General features: G+C 41.3%; 1 protein-coding gene across 1 annotated transcript; it reads left to right on the top strand.

Annotated features, from left to right (window-relative positions):
* The first annotated feature begins 6 nt into the window (after window positions 1-6).
* ncapd3 (non-SMC condensin II complex, subunit D3) lies at window positions 7-18,242 on the top strand. Its single transcript, XM_083664983.1, has 34 exons — window positions 7-76; window positions 850-1,004; window positions 1,176-1,342; window positions 1,509-1,671; window positions 1,852-2,022; window positions 3,244-3,408; window positions 3,584-3,717; window positions 4,052-4,124; window positions 4,250-4,375; window positions 4,533-4,785; window positions 4,995-5,033; window positions 5,241-5,333; window positions 5,452-5,525; window positions 6,311-6,445; window positions 6,531-6,751; window positions 7,057-7,248; window positions 7,385-7,482; window positions 9,291-9,400; window positions 9,650-9,757; window positions 9,935-10,049; window positions 10,879-10,974; window positions 11,266-11,504; window positions 11,777-11,856; window positions 11,989-12,126; window positions 12,488-12,621; window positions 12,737-12,936; window positions 13,206-13,316; window positions 13,530-13,709; window positions 14,083-14,201; window positions 14,535-14,638; window positions 14,869-14,916; window positions 16,256-16,318; window positions 16,407-16,461; window positions 16,644-18,242. Exons 1-34 carry the CDS (start codon window positions 25-27, stop codon window positions 16,711-16,713), a joined length of 4,281 nt encoding a protein of 1,426 aa, XP_083521109.1. The 5' UTR covers window positions 7-24; the 3' UTR covers window positions 16,714-18,242.
* Window positions 18,243-18,253: the final 11 nt, after the last annotated feature.

Genomic DNA, 18,253 nt, shown 5'->3' with positions numbered 1-18,253 from the left:
GGCGGGTATATTCAAAGAAGAAAGATGGAGTTGATACAGACACTTGAATTTCTGAAATTAAAAGAGGTTCCTGGCGGTAGGTTTTCGCTTCATCCCATGGCTGTCTTTGTGTTATTGTATTAGCTAACTTTACTATTATTATACTTTATTATATTAACTGGCTAATAGGTTAATGAGAAATTGCAATTGCATCACAGGTGGCATTTGTTGTGGTCTGGATTAGCTAGCTAGTTAAGCAAGCTAGATATGGCTCACCCACATACTTTTACTACGCCGGGCTCACCACGACAAACCCAACCCTTGTTCCCATTAGTTTCAATCGTACAGTATAACTCATATCGTTCGCTGCATACGATTATGTCACACACGCTTAGTTACTACCCGCAAAGAGTCTGACAAATGGAGACAGACAACTTTTCTCATATTTTAGCCATGGCATATGTATAATTAATAATTTGTGTCTACTGCTACGTACGCTATGACAACAGCTGGATCAGTCAAACGTTCGCTAGCTACATTGGCTCTTGTTTGGGAGTCAAATAATATTAGGAGATGAGATTTACGGCACAGGTAGCCGGATAGCATCCTTCTCTATACAGTCGTAGGGCTATGTCTGGATGGCCTTAGTATCCTATTCGAGTAGTTGAAAAGTGCATTAATTTATTTTTTTGCAAGGCACATTTTGGCTAGCTTGATGGTCGTTAAAGCCAAAGGGGGCAACCACACGACGACCATCAGTATTTCAACCTGACAAAGTCTCCGACACTATATGTCCATATGACTGCATAGAGAAGGATGGTGGCATCTGGCTAAGGGACATGCAATTTATTGGTGTCTTCTTCACCGCAGGGTGGGTCGACGCTGTTTGGGATTGTGAATTCACTGAACCTGAACCCCTGGATGCTGCCATCGAAGATGAGATCACTAGAAATGGACCAAAGGCATTCAAAACACTGTACAATTGCCTGCTACCCTATGCGACTGACGTTGAGGTGTCCACTCAAGTAAGGATTGTTTTTTGTGTTAATTTACAGTTAATGTATTTCTCATTGTAATGTCATGATACAGTTGTATTGAAATAAGGGTCCAGTAACATGATAACTTGCCCAACACTTTAACCTCAATGCCAAGAATCCATTCCCTGGATTGACACAATCCGTGCCTCTGCATTCTAGAGTGTCTGGACAGTGTTTGGGGAGAATGGAGTCTCAGCCAAATCACTGGTGGCAGTTCTTTCATACTTTGTCCTCGGAGGAAAGGCCAAAACAGCCAGCTTTAAGCAGAGGCTCAATGCTCTACAGGCAGCCTCCCTCTACCTACTTCTTTTGGGAATTCCAGGCAAGTTGTCAATCAGTATTTTGAAGTCTTGTTTTCATGAATATATGGGCCTAACAAACAAGAATCATTCTATTCAGTAAGGATTTTTTTTCAAGTTTGAGTAAGACTTTATAAATGTAAGTGAACACTTGTAGATGACGTGTGAGTTTGTGTGTGTCGTCCACAGGTAGCGTGGCCAACAAAATGTTCCACCAAATTCTCTTTGACACTTGCTTGGGCACGGCCAGTCATTGTTGGCCCCAGAGCTCGAACAAGAAGCGCAAGAAAGACACTCTGAAGAGTTTTCAGGCCGAAGGCAAACGATCTAAACCACACAGGAAAGAGAATGACGAGGTTTGGCACTGAAAGTTACATATTTTAGCACCTCTTTATCCTTTTGTGCAGGTATACTCATTGAAATACTTCATTGCCCAATGCGCCTTAGCTCTATGTTTTTGTTTTCATTACATATTGTTTTTGTTTGATTGTGTGAGGTTACTGACAGTAAAAATGTAAGTGTGTTAATCTAAACAGATGGAGGTCGATGAGTTGGAGGATGAGGAGCAGGAGGAGGAAGTGCATTTCTCTCCACATGACCTTCTCAAGATCAGGGAGGGAATTGTCCTCCTTGTCAAAACTCTACTACGGCTTCTCCAGAAGTTTCCACTTAAGGACAAGTCCCAGAGCGCCGACAATTGTGTGCAGGTAGTAGGCTATTTAGTGTTTTGGTGGTTTCACCTCTGTTTGTCATTGACTTTATCATGGCCACGCACCCCACCACTTATTCACTGTCTGTGGGTTTTTGTTCCTGAGCTTCAATATGCAATAGTAACTGCTGTTCCAATATCATAGATATAGCACCCCCTTGAGTGTGTTATTGCTTTTATACAACAAGTTTACAGCAATCATGTAAATGGTTTTTTTATTTATGATATGTCATATTGGTTATGCCCTCTGCTTCTAAAAGTGGTTCATAAAACTATTACCGTAGTTTGCATGAGATATCAAGGCTGGCTGATTGATAGTTCTGGAATGTATGGTCTAAAATGGCATGGCAACGCAGTAAACAAATCTCTATCTGGTTGGCTTATAAAAGCTAGCTAGCCAGTTCAGAAGTGTAGCAGCATAATGACAAGCAACCATGCATGATCTATTATTGTCAGAATCATTCCATTCGTATAGCAATTTTTTCATTATTGAAAAACAAGGCTACAATATCTGCAGAGTGTTTATGGTGTATGTGTACATTTTGCAAGTGAAAGTGATGAGGTAGCAGTGCTGATATCAGAACGGCTGGAATGCTTCTTGGCTAACCACAATGCTTGATTTGATCAAGCCATTGTATAATTAGGGATGCATGTTAGTTGATAGTTCTGGAATGTATACAGTGCGTAGGTAATGGGACAGTGAAGCATGTTTTCTTCTTTTGGCTCTGTACTATAAAAGTACTATCAAACAAGTACTATAAGGTTAAAGTAGAGATTCTCAGCTTTTATTCGATGGTATTAGTGTGCATATTGATTTCACCTTTCAGAAATTACACCACTTTTTATGCATAGTTCCCCTGTTTCAGGGTACCCAAAAGTAATGGGACAGATTTATCAAATGTCCAAGTTAAACACTCATGTTTTGTGTTTGGTGGACAGTCCTTTGCATGCAATAACTGCCTGAAGTCTGTGTTTTTGGTGTCTTGACTCATTGTATTTTATTATTTATTTATTTATTTATTATTATTTGTGTGTGTGGCTGGTCTGTACTCTGTCATGTGTTTTATGTTCTGTGTTGACCCCAGGAAGAGTAGTGGCTGCATTTGCAGTAGCCAATGGTGATCCTGATAAACAAATGTCAAACCAAGTGGTAACCCTCTCCCTGGAAAGGAATCACACATGTAAAACATTCAATTATTTCAACTTTTGTCTACCTCAGATTTTCACAAAGCTCACTGACTTTGAGCCAGTCATTGGGGAACTGACATTTGGTGCTGGAACAGGGATACTGAACAGGGATATTGATGACATGAAGACCATGCCAGAGTTTGCCTATTATGGTCTGTGGCTGCTCTGCTCTCCAAATCATGGGGATGAGAAAGAGGTAGATGCCTTTTTAACATGGATCTACCACTTCACTGCTGTCATGGATTTACTTAAATTGAGCACATCTGAACATAATTTTGTTCCATTTTACAGTGCTGTATCAAAACATTTGGGATGATACCTGTTTTTTGTGCCAGTGCACTAAGCTTTTGTTCCTTGGTGTGCTCCTGCAGTCATTGCGGCAGGTGTTGCACAGACTGCTGTATGTGATCCTGATGATGAGTAAAGGGGACCGGGGCAAGCCCTCCCTCCTGATGCCCAGCCAAGCTGTCCTCACTCACAGAGACCAGGCCATCCATTTTGTTTGGTAAGGTGTAGAGTGAATCTCAATAACCTCCTCTCCTCACTTTCTCTCCTTCACATATAATGGTCTGAAAATAGTATTGTAAAAGCAAATAGAAGTCAGACATACTGTGGATGCCGGAACAGATCATTTGCTTTCACCTGTCCAGTTGTTTCATCATATCAGTGCAGATAAAGAGAAGACCCATTTTAAGACATGCAACCTAAAAACATGTGTAAACTCACAAACCTTTATGGGCCCAAATGACCCTGGCTGTTCTTTACATTTAGTATGACTGTATCAAGTCTAAATGTTGTTAGCTCTAACTACTGATGTGTCCTCATATATTTTATCACAGTCATCTTGTTGATGAGCTGAAGGAGCCTGCATTGCCATTTCTACGGATCCTCCTGCAACATATTTGTTGCCAGGTGAATTAATTTAATGTAAACATTCAAGATAAGACATTATATTAAATCTCAGTTTTGACAGTACTGTAGATTAAATTACAGAACAGGTTTGTTCTGAAACTGCTTTCTTTGATTTGGAATTTCAGATGGTGGAGAAGGCCGACTACCGCACACATGGGGCCCAGGCCATGTCCAAGCTGCTGACAAAAATGCCCTGCGCTGACTACGCATCGTTCATCAAGTGGCTGTTTGATTACTCCAGAAACTCAAAGGTAGGCTCTGGCCTGTGCCTGTCCTGTGTGAGCTTTGTAGCAGGGCTTGAGCTATAGCATAACCTGTTCTAAGATAGACTTGGAGATTATCTGATCCACTGCTTGAGCTCCAGACTTGAGTCTAGCCGAGCTAACCGGAGCACTGTGTTTCTGCCAGGTGGCCTACCGGATGTTTGCATTGGATGTGGCCATGGCTCTCCTGGAGCAGCCAGAGAGGGAGTCTGAGGATTCCCTGGCCCCAGAGCTGGCCATTTACCTCCCTCACAAGTTCCTAGTCCAGAACATGTTGTTTGGCCGGCGCTCCGATGTCTCACCCACTGTCAGGGGCAATGCCCTCACTTGCCTGGCTCAGTGCCTTGAGCTGCCCTCCCTCAACGCCACCCGCAGCGTCCAGGAGCTCTTCTCCATGAGTGAGCCACACACTCACTCACATGTTTGTTTCAATCCAGCATGCAGAAACTGAAGAAATGCAACAAACCCATACTTATTTGGACATTCTAATTAATTCATGTTGACAATAGTCTTATCTCATGCACACTGTCATGTTCAGGATTTTCATGAATAGATACTCTTGATGAATGTGATTTGTGTAACAAATTTTGAATGTTTTCTTTTTTAGCTGGTGCACAAACTGTCTTGGAGGCTCAAGGTTCTGAGGGTGTGTTTTTCCAGTTGATTGATTCAGAAATGACGAGAACAATTTTAGGCACTGGTTTATGTATGAGAAGCTTATTTTTAGGAGACAATTACACATTTTAAATTAAATCAGGCCAGTGTAAAATTGTTACAGAAAAAACATTTTACTCACATTTCTAATATTTAGATATTAACTCACTCCTAAGATGTGCCTGCACTCATGTTTTAGGTACTTGTAACATGCCGCAGACCCAAAAAACCTTCAGGACGTTACCATTCAAGACTGTTGAGATCACCAACAATCAAAGCTCAAGTTTTGAGTGTAAGTCAATCGTGTTGAAAAGCTGTTTTGATGTTTCTTAGATAACAGACTTGAATCTGAAATAATTGGGATGGGAAATTATCATTATGATGTGATGTTTCTTATGCTATTTCTTTAGCAAAGGAAACAATGGCTTTACTAAACCGCCGTCTAAGTGACCCAAAGACCAACGTGAGGAAGTCAGCCCTGCAGGTTAGTTTACTTCATCAATGCCTCTGTGAAAACGTGTGAACTATACACCGCAGGAATGATTAACCTTATACAATTTGAAGGCTACATGAATGTATTTTAAAGGCCCAAATTGGTTATTTTGAGTTTGTTTAGCTGATATGATATCCTGGTGCTGCACAATGTTATTGCACAATGATTAGAGTCTGAAAATTGGCATTTAGGTCAAAGTATGTGTATTTTGGTTGATGCGTTACATTTTTTAGCTCCTCCTAAAAAAATGTCCCATGTGCCATGATTTATGACATTTCATACAGCTGCAGAGCAGTAGCTAGCCTGTTTGTAAAGTTAGTGCCCAGAGTCAAATATAACCCTCCAAACCCCTTCACCGACTTTTTTGTGACCTGAGTCAAACAACGTTTCGGCACATTTCATTGAGAATTGCTCCTAGCTATATCTGCCGTTACCTCCCCAAATAGCTCTGTGAATGACTAACGTCATCACTGGGCGTGTCTGTTTTATTGTATTTTATTGTATTTTTTTCATGAAAAGCCAGGGAGCAAAACTGGCTGGTGTGGGCCATTGAGATGGCCATATTTGGGCATGCAATTCCATATAGCTTGCTTTATCCTCATCATGGGTACTTCTAGTTCTCATTCAGTCTCTTTAGGTTATTGCTGGCATTCACATCATGTCCACTTATTGTGGGTATGATGTTTATAGGGGCTACATCGTCAGCATACTGTTACTATTCCCCAACCCATGCCCCATATCCACTGACCATCAGCTCCTCATACTAATATGTCCAGGCGATGATGAGTCTCCTGAAGCACAACGTGATCATGCTGAGTCAGGAAAGCCTGGCTTTGCTGTCGGACCGCTGCCGGGACCCTGCCCTGTCAGTCAAGAAGAAGGCCCTGCAGTGCCTGGTGGAACTACTCACTGTGAGTTGTCTGATGGTCCCTCTTCATTCCTGTTAATCCACAATATTGATACGGCCAATAAAAACACATGTCTCTATTACCTCAGGCCCAGCCGCAGAGCAGCCTGGTGCAGAAGGCCTGGCTGAGAGGAGTTGTGCCGGCCGTGGTAGACACAGAGAGCTCTGTCCAGGAGAAGGCGTTGGAGTGTCTGGACCAGGTCATTCTCAGCCAGGTGAAGAGTCACGGCTCTCACCGCTACAGGGACGCCTCTGAGAAACTCACCTGGGACCTGTTGGGCCTGCTGTGTGAAGAGTGCAAGGACCTCAGGTTGGGATGAAACATGCCTGCCATCATATGTGGGCGACCATGAAAGTAGATTGTAAAGACCATGCTCACTTGTGTGACATGTAGCACACTACATGCAGCAGGCCTAAAGCCATGCATTGATGTAAATGGATAATGGATTTGTACTGATAATTTGAGTAATTTGTGCGGATTTGAAGTTAGGATTTGCAAAATGGAATGGATGTACGTCCATTTTTTGCAATTGGAATAGCCATCGCAGGGGGTCTAGATCCTAGCCCTAATTACTAAATTTCTAATCCCCTCTGTATTCCCACTCCCATCTGAAGCCGGTACTTCAGCAAAGCCTTCACAGTGTGGTCCAAACAGAACAAGTTCACCCCCGCCTTCATCAACAACCTCATCTCCCATACGGAAGCGGAGCATACTGCCGGGGCGTGGCTACTGCTCTCCAAAGTGGCTGGTTCCTCCCCAAAACTTGACTATGGCAAGATCCTGGATGCCTGGGATGATATGGTCAGGTTAGTGCATCAGGACCCTCCCTCTCTCTCTCTCCCTTGGACTGCGGGAGGCATTTAGTTAGGTTTCTCAGTCTTTAATGTAACTCTATGACCTTCCACAAAAAGTACAATATGCTATTAATGTGGTTCTTTTTAGGTCCAAGAGTGTCACTGTTACAACTTCCTGCAACATCTTGTCTGTGATGGGGGACATTGCTAAACATCTCAACAAGGACACAAAAAGCAGGATTGTCGGTGAGTGTTAGTGTTGGTTTCCTTTTATGACACACTGCAAAACTTTCTTACCCTGCATCCATAAAAAGACTACTAAATACAGTAGGTTATTGTATCGTATGACATTTCAGACACAGTTAAAGCCTCTCTCTCTCGCGAAGTGGGGACTCTGTCACCTGCTTTGTTTATGTAGGAATTACTCAATTGTATTGTTTTTGATGTGACACATGATTAGTGCTCTGTCTTTGTTCTCAAAGCTACCAAAAAAAAGAATTATGCTAGACCATGTCTAATTTTAGCACTATTATATTGATCTAAAGTTCACAGAAGCCCTATGTGATATCAACATGAACATCTGAGAGAATTATCAAGTTTTTCCATTATTAGAGGGGAATCCACTCATATTTTAGCTATCAGATTATTATCCTCTAAAAACCTTTTTTATTCTTTCTTTTTGTTCTTTTTTTCTCGCCAACATTTGTAAAAAAAAAAAAAAAAAAAAAATGGGTTGCATGATTGATTTTTTAATGACATAACACATTATTTTTTACAATATACAAGAGTGATTATAAAACAATTTCCTTAAAAAAAATATAGGGCATCCGTGACTAACCCTAACCTTCTACCTAAGGACTCTAAGGAGAAAATATGCTCACGACCCTAATTTGGTAACAGAGTTTGTGTGAAATAACTAGTTAATAATAACTTCATATGTATGAGCACCTGAATTACACATCCCAGATGCAGAAGGAGGTAGCATTAAGAGATTGTCATTTAAAGATAGGCTTTATTGGGTGGAGGTTTACAGTTTGGATTATTTGGAGGTATAACTTTGTTATTATTATTAACAATATATCAGGGATAGTACTAAGGATGACACAGTTCAAGCAGAAGCTTGGGGCATGCATTTAGGGTGAGATGAATATGATATGCCTCCATTCATTTCCTGGCTGGATTGGGAGTTTGGATAGAGTTGTGTTTCTTTTTAACTACAGAATATATATCTATTATAGCTAAAATGGAATACTCCTAAGAAAAGGCTTGTGAGCATTTTTTTGTCTCCCATTGAGAGACCATGCATAATAGCTCTCTGGCTGGATTGGGAGTTTGGATACAGCTAGAGGTCTATTTTTTGAAAGAATATATCAGAGATACAGCCATTCTATTCAAAGTCAGTGGGGGGGAAAAGGAGAACAATTTTGGTTGGAATAATTTTCATCGATGATATTCTGAAGTATAATCAAACTATGAAATTGACACTCCTCAAACTTTCAATAGGGGAACTCTACCCACCTACCTTGGATGTATGTAAATGAGGATTTATTCAAAATAAAAGCGCCCATGTGAAATGAAGATTTCAACTGGTAATCCTAAAGGGAATGAATGGAAGCATACTATATCTGCCTGTAAATTCTCAACCCTAAATACTACAAGCCTCTTCTTTAGAGTATGTAATCTTAGCTGTATCTCTGATATATTCTTCTAAAAAAACAGGCCTCTCTCTCTAGCCAAACTCCCAATCCAGCCAGAGAGCTACTATGCATGTACTCTCAATGGGAGATGAAAAACCCCCAATCATTCACTTGTATCTGTCAGCTACAATGTAATGACAAATGTTGTTATCCTATTGAGGGGATATTCTCTTATGTAAAGTGATACAGTATGCAAACATGAAACATAAACAATAATTTGTATAATCAGATTGAGGGGTCAATGACGATTTTACTTCATACAGTTAAACATGAGTCCTTACAGATGCCCTATGAAGTTACTTGGAAGCCCTACAATTGGTTGCATAGTTCTTTACAGAAATCTCTTTCTGATGACAGAGGACATCATGACATGGCTGAAGAGTTTGGAGATGCCACTGGAAGTGATCAGTGCCAGTGTGGAGACACTGTGTCGGCTGGGCCAGGCTGAGGCAGTCAGCGACACACAGGTAAAGGCCAATTCTCACACAGCCGAGTCGGTATGAACTTAACAATACACCATCGGGGTGGACACCTCGGGGTGGACACCTCGGGACTAACACACACAGACCCCAACTTGCAATTCAGACTGTAATTGCAAGTCGTCACTGACAAATGTACATGGTTTACTGATTTGCATAGGTCACATTCACTCAGAATCATCATTAATTTTGGAGTGTAAATCAACTTTTCAAACAAAGTTGAATTCTCCTCTATAGAAGTTCCTGAACCACTACTGTGGAGAGCTGGTGTCTGTCTGCGAGACCTATTTATTCAACGTCATCCTAAATGAGAATGGTGCACAGAACCTGAATGAAGATTTGGTGGTAAGAGGAATCACTTACTCACATGCACATTCTTATTCCTTTAGCATGATCATATGGCAAAGCAAGTGCACATTTCTGGCTGTAAATTCTGGGTAACATTTATTTTATAGTAACATATGAATTGCAGTTTCCATTAGGGTCTTTGCTAGCTAATGACTCTAAATTTTATCCTGCCAGGTAAAGCACCTTTTTACTCTAGGCGTGGCATCGCTACACTGTCCTACCAAGGTGGGCAAGCGCATCGTCCTCCTGGTCCAGTCTGTCCTGACCACCAGTGTGGAGCAACAGTCAGGTAGGGTACCATGGAGTGTTGAAACCCTCACAAAGGTAGCTTGCTGCCGAAATGTTAGTAAATAAATAACTGCACCAGAGTAAGTGTTCTTTTTTTTCTTCTTTGGGGGACCTTGGAGTAGCACAGGTGAGCAGTGTGAAACACTTGCCTACATACCTATGACGTATAAATAATCAGAGCAGGGATGTCCGATCCTAAGGGCCACATGGTGTGCCAAGACGTTGTTTTCATGCCTCCTTTGGCGTTCTGGAGAATTTTAGACTGGTCGATCTGGCTTGGATTGAACTGGATGGTTGGTTGTTTGTTATGTGTGTCGTCTTTTCCGACCGGGTAGGACTATTTTGCAGAGCGTTATTGCCTATGGTAGCTAAATTCTGTTATTTCTAACTGAATTCAGTTTTTCTTGCACCGCCCAAGCAAGGTTTGTTTTGTTGTTTGATTTGATTGTTTTGACGTGTTGCGAGGCATTACTAATTTTAAACAGATGTCCACCCCTTTGTAGCTACATTCTACAAAGGATTTCACCAGGCTTTCTGAACTAGGAAATCAATGACATTAAATCAATGACGTTATCTGGTATTAACGATGTTAGCCCAGGGCTAACCACCTGATCCAACTTAAGAATAATCATGGTCTCAATGTATCTGTGTTGAAGCTGGGCTGAAACAAAAGCCTCCACACTTTGTGGCCCCTCTTTGACAAATATTTACCATCCTGTATTTAGAGAATCTAAATGCCCTTTTCTAGATGTTACTAGATGTTACTTACAACATTTGTCTTTAGTGTGCTGGTCTTGACTTGCATTTTTGTGTTTGCTGTGTTCTTCCAGAAGGGTCAGGGGAGCTGCCTGCCTCCCAGCCCCTTTCTCAGTTCAAGCCCACCTCTATGCCCAGCAGTGTTCGAGCCCACGCTGTCATCACCCTGGGTATGAACTCTCACCTCTCAGGAACATCAAACCTGAACACGCAACAGTCACCAAATTGCTGAATTTCAAATCAATTCTTGGCCCTACTTCCTAGCCACTCCTAGATCCACTCCTAGATCTGAAAGGACTGGATAATTGGAAGCAATATAGCACAATTTCCACCTAGCCCATAGGAGGGTGAAATTAGAGTATTGCCTTGCAACTAAAACCTATTCAATCCCTTAAGATTTACAGGAGTGGTAGGGGCTTGAGGCCGCTTTAGAATTCAGCATGTGCCTCTGCCTCCTCCAGGTAAGCTGTGTCTTCAACACGAAGAGCTGACCCAGAAGTACTTGCCGGCGTTTGCCCGCGAGCTGGAGCTGTGCAGCGAGCTGGCGGTCCGTAGTAATGTGGTGGTGGTCATGTGCGACCTGTGTGTGCGCTACACCAACATGGTGGACCGCTACATCCCCAACATCTCCGCCTGCCTCCGGGACAAGGAGCCACTCATACGGGAGCAGACCCTCACCATGCTCACCAACCTGCTCCAGGTACACTAACAGCACAGAACAGTGTTATCTACAGGATTCCCGTTGGCCATGGAAAAAAAATGAAGCCAGACTGCTGTGATTGATTAAACAATATTGAGTGTTATTGAAATGTATGTACAGTAGTATGTTTCTAGTAAATGTTGTTGGTAGATTGATTCCTGGAAATATTAATATATTTCTTTTTTCAGGTCATGGACCTTTTTATTCACTCTGTTTATTCCTACAATGGGATATTGTTTAAATTACATTGTATTTTCTGTCCTTTTTTGAAGGAGGACTTTGTCAAATGGAAAGGCTCATTGTTCTTCCGTTTTGTTGCTGTGCTGGTAGATCAAGACCTTGCCATTGCTAAGTAACTATCACCACCCTACTGCCTATAGACCGTTTAGTTTTTCGTACAAGCAACCTCCAAAGTTTGAACATGAAATTAAGAGGTTGGTGAATGCATCATGATCTATTTCCCAAATGTTCTTCTCTATTGCAGACTTTGCGAATACTGCTTGGTTCACCTCCTACTCAAGAAGAACCCTGTGATGTTCTCCCAGCAATTCATTGAATGCATCTTCCACTTCAACTCCTATGAGAAACACAAAACCTACAACAAATTCCCACAAACATCCAGGTAAGCACACCTGGGCCATCGCAAACACCCTCTGTATAACCAGTATTCTCTAACACTTTGTAATAGCTTTCATGAATAAACCATTATAAATGCTTATTCATGATACATTGTGGACCATGTTGTGAAATACATATTATGGCTCCTTTATCAATGCTAAATTGCTTATAAATGCAAGAGGATTCATAAATAAATAACAAATATTGTGTGCTTGTATGTCTGTTACTCTGTTTCAGCAGTATAAACAGAGCAACAGACATACAAGCACACAAAGTTACTGCCATCATGGCAAATGTTCAGGACCATATAGTGTAAGAGATGATAGGATATTATACACATGGTTAATGTGTTGTGTTTATTTCAGTGAGAAGGCCAGGTTCTCTCTAAAAGGAGCCCAGAACAAAGAGAGGAGATTTAGGATTTACAAATTCCTGCTGGAGAACTTCACAGACGCCCAGCGTTTCAACACTACCATCAAGATCAGCCAGACCATCCTGGGTAAGCGCTAGAAAACTGTGTGTGTGTGTGTGTGTGTCACATGGTCATGGGCTTGTTTAAAGTGTGTGTGTGTGTGTGTGTGTGTGTGTCCCCATCTCACTCTCTCTCCATGCAGCGTGCTTCGTGGACGCTGAGCTGCCTCTGGACTCTGAAGGGGCGGACATGCTGGTGGAGACCTTTGGGATCCTCAGCCTGAAGGAGATCAAGCTGCAGGCCATGAACAGCCCAGCAGAGCTCAGTGAGGAGCAGGAGGATGAGCAGATGGCCATGGCCAAGGTGGTGGTCCAGGTGGCCCAGAAGAAGGTGGTCTCACAGGTGAGGTGACCATGATCTGTTCTCTCTGTTCAGTGTCCTAGGATGTTATGAAAGGCACTAGAAATTAAATGGATTATTATTAAAATACTCCTCAACTGATTGAATGCTGATTTAAGGTCAGTGTTTGTTTTCACATATTGTTTAAGGGCTGGGTCTGTATCGGTATGGTAACTGCCAAACTTACTTATGGACGTTGCTTGTTGATACCAGTTTTCACCACTAGAGTGCACTGTCATCTAACTGTCAACCCTCCATCCATCCATCCACAGGTCCAGAAGAAGGTGTTCATAGAGAACATGATCCCCATATTCATTGCTTTGAAGAGCATGCTGGAACAGATACGCTCGCCAGTTCTGAAGGACCTCATGGGTTACCTCCAGGTAATATAATAAAAAAAGATCAGGGCTATACAGTGAAACCTTTTAAAAAAAAAGTCCTATTAATTAATTCACTAGAGTTTGATGAGGTGCACCTTTCGTGTTCGATGTAGTTTGGTTCCCTCTTCAATGAAACTTCAATCCCTATTCTCTTTTTTTATATAAACAGCTGGGGGATGTGGCTGGAGTAATGTAACCACTCTCCCCCTGTTACAGGTGACCATGCAGGACTACCGTAGTGAGGTGAAGGAGTTCTTTGCGGCGGATGAACAGCTGGCTGCGGAGCTGGAGTACAACCTGCAGATGTACGAGAAGGAGAAGGAGCAGGAGGCCATAGAGATGGAGAAGCAGCCGGCCCGCTGCTCAGATGGGGAGGCTGCCCCAGGGGCTCTGGTGGTAAGCATTGTCCTCTACCACTGACCTAGTAGGAGGTGGAGGAAATGTCTGAATGGGCCATGTGGTGTGTCGCCCCAAATGGGATTGTTGGGATAGACCAGCTTGTACGGTGGCATTTTCTCAATTGACTCTCCAGAAATAGGCTGTAGCAAATTATTAAATTAAGGCATAAAGACAACTGGTATGTACAGCAGAGTTGTGCTCCTGTGCATTAAAGGTGGAATCAAATCATTTTCCTCTAGGCGAAGCTATAGTCTTAGGAATTATAACCATCATTTCCATACACTTTGCTACATTTGTTCGCATACATTGTCATAATTGGTAATTAGTATCCCTTCTCCCCCACCCTTGCTCCCCTCTCTCTCCGCCCAAGGGCTCTGTTCAGGGGTCCCCTGCTCCGGCCCACAGACTCCTTACAGGCTTCTTCACGCCCCAGCCTCTTCACCATACACACCAAGGCCTGATATCCCCAAGAAACGCCCAGTCAGTCAGGTACAGCTCTCCACTGTCCACAGGCTTAATATTGCAGGGCTTCTGCTAGCATACATCTTTGTCTGTAAATTCTTCTGACAGTCAGAAATGTATGTAAAATGTAAATGAAGAACACACAACACCCACCCTGTGCATGTAAATCCCAAATCTCAAGTGGGGGTATTAAATTCTTAAGCAGATGCTGACCTGGCATCAGAGCGATCTGTTCCTGTTACCACAACAACTACTTCTACTACCACTACTATAAACACACCATTGATGCAGTATTTAGAATGGACTAGTGTAACTGAGCCACTGTCTCTGACTGGGGGTGTTGTGCTTGGACCCACCCAGGCGTCAGCCACTATCGGTCGTCAGGCTGCATCAGAGGACCGGGCCACATGGGAGCTGCAGCACGTCAGCCAGCGACAGAAACTTCACACGCCTTGGAGGATCAGGTATAACTGCCTGTCATCACACATGCTGACAAGCTGAACGTGGTCAACATAGTATTGAATTTGCTTTCTTTCAAATACTTGGAAGTGTTCTTGATTTAGTTTTCTAATTACTAGCACCTTTATTTGGGGGGTGAAAATCTGATGCTATTTAGACCTAGGTCTGTTAGTTAATGATGGAATTTAAATGCCTCCATTTTTACTAGGTTTTCCTCATGTTCCCCTTATTACAGTTAACCCAAAAGGAGCTGTTGGCAATCGAGCTATAAGTACTCCACAAGGTAAGTTAGTCAGGCCTTAGTCTGTATACCCCTCTGTCAGACCTCCTTGCATGCTACGAGCTAGGGTGTGCATGTTGACATGGGGAACTGATTGTTTTACCATTTCCATGTAACCCTGATGTCATTAGATTTCCCTCTGAAGACCTTTTTAGATGGGTCTTGACCAACCTTGTTATTAGAGAATGATACCTATTAACCTCAGTATGGGTTGGGTATTCATGTGCTCTCAATTATTTAGTGACTTACTGAAATCCTAACTTATCCCTGCTTATGTCAAGCTCACTACACAGTTTGAGTTGTTTGTATCCTATCTCTGACTACGCAACCACTTATCTCAATATATGGGTATCGGAAAGGTATGCACATTTTCTGTGTTGTTTGAGAGGCCAACAAATGTCTGTTTTGTTAAGCACATTTTTAAGTCAAAAGTGTCAGCTTTGCCATTTAAGCCCATGCACCTTTAATTCAACATACTGGGCACAATTTATGTTGACAATCATCTGCAGTGAAATTCAGTGAAGCTGAAATCCAATAATGAGTTACAAGTTAAACATTTGTCAGTTTATATACAAGACATTTTTTCATAAACAAAACATTGGATATATTGTAAACATCACATTAAACTTCTTTTTCTGTTTGCAACTCACCACATTCCAATTAATGATTGACTGTTAAGTTAAAAAGAAGGTGCTGTCTGTGAGATTGGTGCTGATATGACAAACTGGCGCAGCAAAGTCTGAAGATTTGCACAAGCCTCATTGATACAATGTTGCAATATTCGGGAGCTGCCTCATGATATAATGTTGCAATATTTCTCAGAGCTTCAAGAGGCTACAGTGATACTATGTCCCCGCCATTCAACTTTTGTATTGTGGCCTGTGTGTGGGGTGAAGGACTGTGAAAATATCTATTTTTGTGTTGCTATATCATATCATGTTGCTATATAAATATTGAGCTGCTTTGCCATGCTTTACCTGTAGGTTTGCTAGACATATTCCACCTTCTTGCATGAACTAGGGTGGCAAGAGAAATGGTGCATAAAACCAGAGTTAGGATGCACTTATCTGACCTCAACCGCACATCTGATCGAAAATGATGTAAGCACCTGAAGTTAGGATCCACTTCGAGAGACAAGTGCGTGAATCATGAGACGTCTGAGTTAAATGTGTGAAACGTGGCATAGGATTCTCCTTCAATGAAAGCCTTGATCTGGAGCAAAAAGAGCCTCCATTGAGCCAAGTCTCATTAAACATGGTATCCAGAGGCGTCTTGGTTGTCATCCTCCTCATGTTCGACAGACATTTTTTGCTTAACATATCTCTGTCCCTGTTACACTCAGGTAACATAAATGAAGTAACGTTCGGGGAAGGAGTCAGCGCCATCCTCAGTGACCGAAGAACAGGTATTCTAGATCTTGCCCTTTTATTTATTACCATTTGATAACATGAGGACATTGTGATAATGGGGACTATTTATGTTTCTGTTCACAGGTTCAAAGACCAGAGACCATAGCCATGTCCTTCATTTGATGTCCCCTGATAAGGAGTAAGTTAAAGCTATTTATGGATAGTCAAATGAAAATGATATGTACCTGTACATATTTACAAGGTTGCTCGGCAAATGTTGAAATTGATCACTCCCCAATATGATTAGTTCTGATATTAACTATCCATTTAAGCCATGAAATAGGTGGGTAGCTTTCATGTGAGGTTCATCTTGTGTTTCAGGACTCCAGTGCCAAGGCAGTGGAATGTGCAGTCTCCCCTCAATCAAAAGAGAACGAGTCGACGGCTGTAACTGTTTCTTCTTCGTGTTCTCTCTTGTCCGTTCTGGACACATTTGGTCAGTTCTATTTTATTTGGATAATGTTGTAGAGAAATAGAAACCACAAATGTTAGAATATTGGAAGTGAGTTTTATTAATCACAAACATATTGTTTAGGAATTGTCAGTAGTGTAATTGTTGTCCCAGGCCCAAATGGATGTTACAAGAGTTTGGTTCAGGAAATCATGTTCTCAACAAAACAAATTGTGTCAACCTTATACATGATTTAAATTATGCCAACCTCCAGTACTGGAGAAACTGAGGAAGATTATCAACGTTGGAACCTTGTCCTACTTGAATTGGAGGAAACATGTGATCAGTCAGTATTTGGCTTAGCTAGCAGCAACCAACATATACTTGATCCTATTTGTCACTGCTTATTTTAAACTACACTGATGTTTTAAACAGGGCTTGTAAATATAAGGATCTGTGTTTCCAATGCCTTGCTCCTCAATGTTGTGGCAGTTTTCTGGTCCTAATGGTAAATGTAGGCGTCAAGGCTCCATGCTTTCGTGTTACTCAATCTATTTAATCTGTTAACAAACTTTGTGTATATTTTCTTCTCTTTGCATACTAATGCTATGTCTTTACGAAAAATAATTCCCACTATATTTAGGCACTAATACATAACAAATCTCTATTTCTACTCCAATGAAAAAAAGTTTAATGCTCCAAATGAATTAAAAAATATATATATTTACAAAATAGCAGATATGTTAAGTGTTTTGGGTGGGAAAATGTTACACTATTCTTGGCTTAAGAATGGGCAACGGTGTCATCATTTCTCAAATGCTGTTCTTGTAGTGTTTGTAAAATGCAATTCAAGTTTTTATGCATCTTGCAGAATTGAAATTGAAGAAAATCCCTTTAAAAATGAAATGTACAAATGTGTTTGATGACATAATTGTTGATAAGCTGATCTACTATTGTAATGGCAGAAGGCACTTAAGAGGAATGAGCTCCTTTATCAATGTACAAATGAAAACCTTCAGTACCTGTTTCGTGAATAACTTTGTATCTGCATGAAATGATTTAAACTGCAGGCAATTGCTATGTACAGTATGCATCTCTGGAACATTTTGTAACTCTAGGAAATGTCTGAAATAAATTCAGTTGTGAAAACTGATATATACAATTAGCATTTTGTTGTGTATATATTTTTTTTTATCTTATTCTGTGTCATATTGATTTAATGTGTTAAATGTTTTGCCGGGGGGAGTAAAGATTAAACAATGAGAACTTCCTCTGTGCAAACACTAGGCAGATCGTCTCCACCATGACCGGTTTCTTCTTTTTAAAACCGTGGCAAGAGTTTCATATTGCCTCTTATAGGAAGTGTTACATGATTTCGTTAATTTCATTAATGTACATAGCATTGAATGAAGAAAACAATTATCTATATACAATCAGTACAATTGTTAGCCAACATAAACCCTGTATTATAACAAAGTAATACTGAACGTATTCCTGACATACAGCAAAAACCCAAACTGGACAGTATATTCAATATATA

Source organism: Argentina silus (genome assembly GCF_951799395.1).
Source record: "Argentina silus genome assembly, chromosome: 2".
Taxonomy (NCBI): Eukaryota; Metazoa; Chordata; class Actinopteri; order Argentiniformes; family Argentinidae; genus Argentina; species Argentina silus.
This window is presented reverse-complemented; position numbering and strand designations above follow the sequence as displayed.